General features: G+C 45.7%; 1 protein-coding gene across 1 annotated transcript in view; it reads left to right on the top strand.

Moving 5' to 3' along the window:
- The window catches only part of ascc3 (activating signal cointegrator 1 complex subunit 3), a 252,364-nt gene that overhangs the window by 77,042 nt on the left and 169,079 nt on the right, over positions 1-6,243 (top strand). Inside the window, exons 6-7 of the mRNA XM_056285681.1 lie at positions 716-917; positions 1,389-1,524. Coding sequence (XP_056141656.1) covers positions 716-917; positions 1,389-1,524 — 338 coding nt within the window. The remainder of the gene's footprint in view (positions 1-715; positions 918-1,388; positions 1,525-6,243) is intronic.

The following is a 6,243-nucleotide window of genomic DNA, read 5'->3' on the forward strand; positions in this document are numbered from 1 at the left end:
ACGCCTGTCACTCTCCCGCTCCATCCTGCCTTCACTCGTGAACAAGACCCCGAGATACTTGAACTCCTTCACTTGAGGCAACAATTCCATCCCCAGCCCGGAGGGAGCAATCCACCGTTTTCCAGTAGAGAACCATGGCCTCAGACTTGGAAGTGCTTACTATCATCCCAGCCATTCCACACTCAGCTGCAAACCGCCCCAGTGCGTGCTGGAGGTTGCGTTCTGATGAAGCCAACAAAACCACATCATCTGCAAAGAGCAGAGATGCAATTATGAGGTTCTCAAAACCGACACACTCCTCAACTTGGTTGCACCTTGACATCCTGTCCATGAATATCACAAACAGAATCGGACACAAGGGACAACCTTGGTGGAGTCCGACACCTACCGAAAATGTGCTTGACTTTGTGCGGAGAATGCAAACACAGCTCTCACTTTGGTTATACAAGGACCGGATGGTAATAAATAAAGAAATAAACAATATGAGATAGCATAATACAATCCACAAAAAAGAGGTTCCAGTACTTAATGTGAAACTGTAACATTAAAAGTTCACCATTCCCATTTACCGCACTTAACTCTTTTGGCAATCAAAAAAAAACAAAAAACTAAATACTTGTATAATTCTACTTGTTGCATTACTTTGTGCAATGGCCTGTGGCTTGATTTACAACCTCTAATATCATAGCTGTCTGCCTTTTATTGACCTCTTCAGATGGCAGCCGTAAAGCTACTGGGGAGATGAGCAAACCCACCTATGGCTGCCAGGTGACCATCCAGTCGGAGCAGGAGAAGCAGATGATGAAGATGTATCGCAGGGAGGAGAAGAGAGAGAGGAAGAGAGGGAAAGGAGTAGAAGATATTGACTACTCAGATGCTGGCTTCACCTTTGACCCCAAAGAGATGAGGGCACAGAGGTAGATCACAGCTCTCAACTCGCTCCATTTTTTCACCTTTTCCACTGTTCTCTTTCTATATTCACTTCCACCTACTTTTGATGTTTCAAGATGGGGAGCTACAGCTTTATGCATTTTTCATTATGACTCTGATACAGGTTAAAAGAAAAAAAAGAACTAGCCATGGCTTTTTGAATGCTCAGACTTTTTTTTCAAGAAAGATAAAAAAGAGCAGTGATCTGTTTAATTAAGACCTGATCAAATCCAGCAGTGTGAAGGAATAGATGAGAGGAAATATAAGCCATGTTGGGAAGGAACATTATTACTCACAACTCTGCCACTGATGTCCGTCATATTTCAACCATTGTACTAAAAGAAATAAATAAAATAAAAAGAAAACTTGAGAGGAGATGATCAGATATATATGAAACTACGTTTTATATGGCATTTCTAAATGTGGTCTAACTGTATTACATTTTTTGTCATGCACAGGGAGCAGGCCTTGTTGACTGCTCGCCGGGAACCGATGCTAAGCAGGGAGAGAGTGTATAAACGTATCCGTTACCCCAATGTCTACGACAGTTATGCTGAGGCCACAAAGACCCCTGCTTTTGTAGGAGGAGCTAAGGTGAGGCTTACATCATATCTTAAAGTGGTAGACTATTTACAAGATGGTAAAGTTCTGTCACTTTGACTCTGCAGTCACAATCATCTGTCCTGGGGATGCCCACAAATAATGGACACAAGAAAGTCTGTTGTGTAACATTGTGAATGAAGTTTAACAGATGACATTCGTTCTGCCAGTATTACTGGTGAATGAATCTCAACTTACACAGCTGAGATGACCGTCTTCAAGATGTATCCCTGAACATGTTGACTTGCTGATATTTCTCTATAAAAACATAGATCTACTGTGCTGTTGGTTTGTACTACAGATTTCCTGTAGTTATAGTTTATATAGATTTTGGTGTTTCTATTCAAAATGTTAGCTTATTCATATAGTTTGTGTTAAGTTACAAAAATATACACCCAAGAGTCAAAATATTATGACTACCTGTCTAATATGCTGTGGGTCCTCTGTGTGCTGCCAAAACAGCGCTGAGCTGTCGAGTCATGGGCAAGACCCCTAAAGGTGTCCTGTGGTATCTGGCACCAAAACATTAGCAGCAGATCCTTAAAGTCCTGTAAGTTGCGAGATAGAGCCACTGTGTATCGGACTTGTCGGTCCAGCACATCCCACCGATGCTCAATTGGACTGAGATGTGGAGAATTTGGAGGCCAGGTTAACAGTTTGAACACTTCGTCATGTTTCTCAAACCATTCCTGAATAATGTGTGCACTGTGGCGGGTGCATTATCCTGCTGAAAGAGGCCACTGCCATCAGGGAATGCTGTTGCCATGAAGGTCTGCAAGGATATTTAGGTAGGTGGTACTTGTCAAATTGATGTCCACATGAATGGCTGGACCCAGGGTTTCCCAGCTGAATATTACCCAGAGCATTACATTCCTTCCACCGGCTTGTCTTCTTCCCACAGTGCATCCTGGTGCCATCATGTCCCCAGGTAAACGCCACACCTGTACACAGCCATTCACGTTATCTGAAAGAAAACGGGACTCATCAGAACAGGCAACCTTCCTCCACTGCTCCAAGGTCCAGTTTTGACACTCGCATGCTGAATGTCGGCACTTTTGATGGTGGACAGGGGTCATCATGGGCACTCTGACCGGTCTGCGGCTATGCAGCCCCATACGCAGCAGGGTTTGATGGACTGTGTTGTGACACATTCCTCCCATAACCATCATTAAAAGTTTTAGTGACTTGTGCCACAATAGAACTTCTGTTGCTGCAGACCAGACAGGATAGCCTCCATTGCCCGTGCACATAGATGAGCCTTGGCCCCGGCACACCCTGTCGCCAGTTTGTGATTTGTCCCTCTGCGGACAACTGTCGTTAAGTACTCACCACTGCTGACCAGGAGCAACCCACAAGCCTTGCCGTTTCAGAGAAGCTCTGACCCAGTCCTCTGGCCATAACAATTTGGCCCTTGTCAAGATCACACAGGTCTTTACTCCTGCCCATTTCTCCTGCATCCAACACATTCGCTACAAGAACTGATTGTTCGCTTACAATCTAATCTACCCAGACCTTAACATGTGCCCCTGTTTGGAGATGATCAACGTTATTCAGTTCACCTGTGAGTTGTCATCATGTTTTGGCTCAGTGTCTAAGTTTATCAGCAATGGGCCAGAAATGTAAACCTGCAACTTCTCTGCCTTTTTTTCCTCCTCAAATATTGATTTTGCAACACCTCAGCCATTTGCAACACCTCGTTATTTACCTATATGTTAGGGAAATAAAGGTTTGTTAAAATGAAGCAGCTGTGTCATAGTCAACCAAATGGGAGCGCCCGAACTTGTAGTAAGAGTAATTTAACTTGTGAGGCTTCTTCAACCCTAACCCAGCCACTGAGGATGCGCAAGCCAGTGCATTCTTAGTGCCGGTCCCAAGCCGGGATAAATGGGGAGGGTTGCGTCAGGAAGGGCATCCAGTGTAAAATCTTTGCCAAATCAAATATGCGGATCATAAATAAGATTTCCATACTGGATCGGTCGAGGCCCGGGTTACTAACAACCGCCACCGATACTGTTAACCAGCAGGGTGCCGGTGGAAACTATGCTACTATTGAGCTAAGGAGAAGGAGAGGGGGAAGGTAGGTCCAAAGGCAGCGAGAGAGGAGGAAGGGTATGAGTGTGGAGGTAAGAGACGTAACTTTGAATGTTGGCATTGTGACTGGTAAAGGGAGAGAGCTGGCTGATATGATGGAAAGAAGAAAGGTAGGCATACTGTGTGTGCAAGAGACCAGGTGGAGGGGGAGTAAGGCCACGAGTATCGGAGGTGGGTTCAAACTCTTCTACCATGGTGCGAATGGGAGGAGAAATGGGGTAGGGGTAATTCGGAAGGAAGAGTATGTCAAGAGTGTGCTGGAGGTGAATAGAGTGTCAGACAGAGTGATGAGTATGAAGCTGGAAATCGAAGGTGTATTGCTGAATGTTATCAGTGCATATGCCCCACAAGTTGGGTGTGAGATAGAAAAGAAAGAAGAATTCTGGAGTGAGTTGGATGACGTGGTGGAGAGGGTACCCAAGGAGGAGAGAGTGGTGATTGGAGCGGACTTCAGTGGACATGTTGGAGAAGGAAACAGGTGATGAGGAGGTGATGGGCAGGTATGGCGTCAAGGAGAGAAATGTGGAAGGACAGATGGTGGTGGAATTTGCAAAAAGGATGGAAATGTATGTGGTGAATACATATTTCAAGAAGAGGGAGGCACACAGGGTGACGTACAAGAGTGGAGGAAAGTGCACACAGGTGGACTTATGTAGAAGGCACAATCTAAAAGGGATTGGAGACTACAAGGTGGTGACTGGGGAGAACGTAGCTAGGCAGCATCAGATGGTGGTCTGTAGGATGACTTTGGAGACCAAGAAGAGGAAGCGAGTGAAGGCAGAGTCGAAGAACAAATGGTGGAAGTTGAATAAGGAAGACTGTTGTGTGGAGTTCAGGCAGGAGTTAAGACAGGCACTGGGTGGTAGTGAAGAGATGCCGGATGGCTGGGCAATCACTGCAGAAATAGTGAGGGAGACAGCTAGGAAGGTACTTGGCGTGTCATCAGGACAGAGCAAGGAAGACAAGTAGACTTGGTGGTGGAATGAGGAAGTACAACAAATTACACAGAGGAAGAGGTTAGCAAAGAAGAAGTGGGATAGTCAGAGAGATTAAGAAAGTAGACAGGAGTACAGAGAGACACAGCGTAAAGTGAAGAGAGAGGTGGCGAAGGCAAAGGAAAAGGCACAGGTGAGTTGTATGACAGGTTAGACACTAAGGAAGGAGAAAAGGACTTGTACCGATTGGCTAGACAGAGGGACCGAGCTGCAAAGGATGTGCATCAGGTTAGGGCGATCAAGGATAGAGATGAAAATGTGCTGACAAGCGAGGAGAGTGTGCTGAGAAGGTAGAAGGAGTACTTTGAGGGGCTGATGAATGAAGAAAATGAGAGAGAGAGAAGGTTGGATGATGTGGGGATAGTGAATCAGGAAGTGCAGTGTATTAGCAAGGAGGAAGTAAGGGCAGCTATGAAGAGGATGAAGAGTGGAAAAGGCAGTTGGTCCTGATGACATACTTGTAGCGGTATGGAGATATTTAGGAGAGATGGCAGTGGGGTTTTTGACTAGATTGTTTAACACAATCTTGGAAAATGAGAGGTTGCCTGAGGAGTGGAGAAGAAGCATACTGGTGCCGATTTTCAAGAACAAGGGCGATGTGCAGAACTGTAGCAACTACAGAGGTATAAAGTTGATCAGCCACAGCATGAAGATTTGGGAAAGAGTAATAGAAGCTAGGTTAAGAGGAGAGGTGACGATTAGCGAACAGCAGTATGGTTTCATGCCACGAAAGAGCATCACAGATGTGATGTTTGCTTTGAGAATGTTGATTGAGAAGTATAGAGAAGGCCAGAAGGAGTTGCATTGTGTCTTTGTAGATTTAGAGAGAGCGTATGACAGGGTGCCGAGAGAGGAGGTGTGGTATTGTATGAGGAAGTCGGGAGTTGCAGAGAAGTATGTAGGAGTGGTGCAGGATATGTATGAGGGAAGTGTGACAATGGTGAGGTGTGCAGTTGGAATGACAGATGGGTTCAAGGTGGAGGTGGGATTACATCAAGGATCGGCTCTGAGCCCTTTCTTGTTTGCAGTAGTGATGGACAGGTTGACGGATAAGATCAGGCAGGAGTATCCATGGACGATGATGTTCGCGGATGACATTGTGATCTGTAGCGAGAGTAGGGTGCAGGTTGAGGAGAGCCTGGAGAGGTTGGAGGTATGCACTGGAGAGAAGAGGAATGAAAGTCAGTAGGAGCAAGACAGAATACCTATGCGTGAATGAGAGGGAGGACAGTGGAATGGTGAGGATGCAAGGAGTAGAGGTGACGAAGGCATATGAGTTTAAATACTTGGGGTCAACTGTCCAAAGTAACGGGGAGTGCAGAAGAGAGGTGAAGAAGAGAGTGCAGGCAGGGTGGAGTGGGTGGAGAAGAGTGTCAGGAGTGATTTGCGACAGAAGGGTACCAAAAAGATTAAAGGGAAGGTTTACAAGATGGTTGTGAGACCAGCTATGTTATATGGTTTGGAGACAATGGCACTGACGAAATGACAGGAGGTGGAGCTGGAGGTGGCAGGGTTGAAGATGCTAAGATTTTCACTGGGAGTGATGAAGAAGGACAGGATTAGGAATGATTATATTAGAGGGACCGCTCAAGTTGGACGGTTTGGAGACAAAGCAAGAGAGGCAAGA

Source organism: Lampris incognitus, chromosome 9 (assembly GCF_029633865.1).
Source record: "Lampris incognitus isolate fLamInc1 chromosome 9, fLamInc1.hap2, whole genome shotgun sequence".
Lineage (NCBI taxonomy): Eukaryota > Metazoa > Chordata > Actinopteri > Lampriformes > Lampridae > Lampris > Lampris incognitus.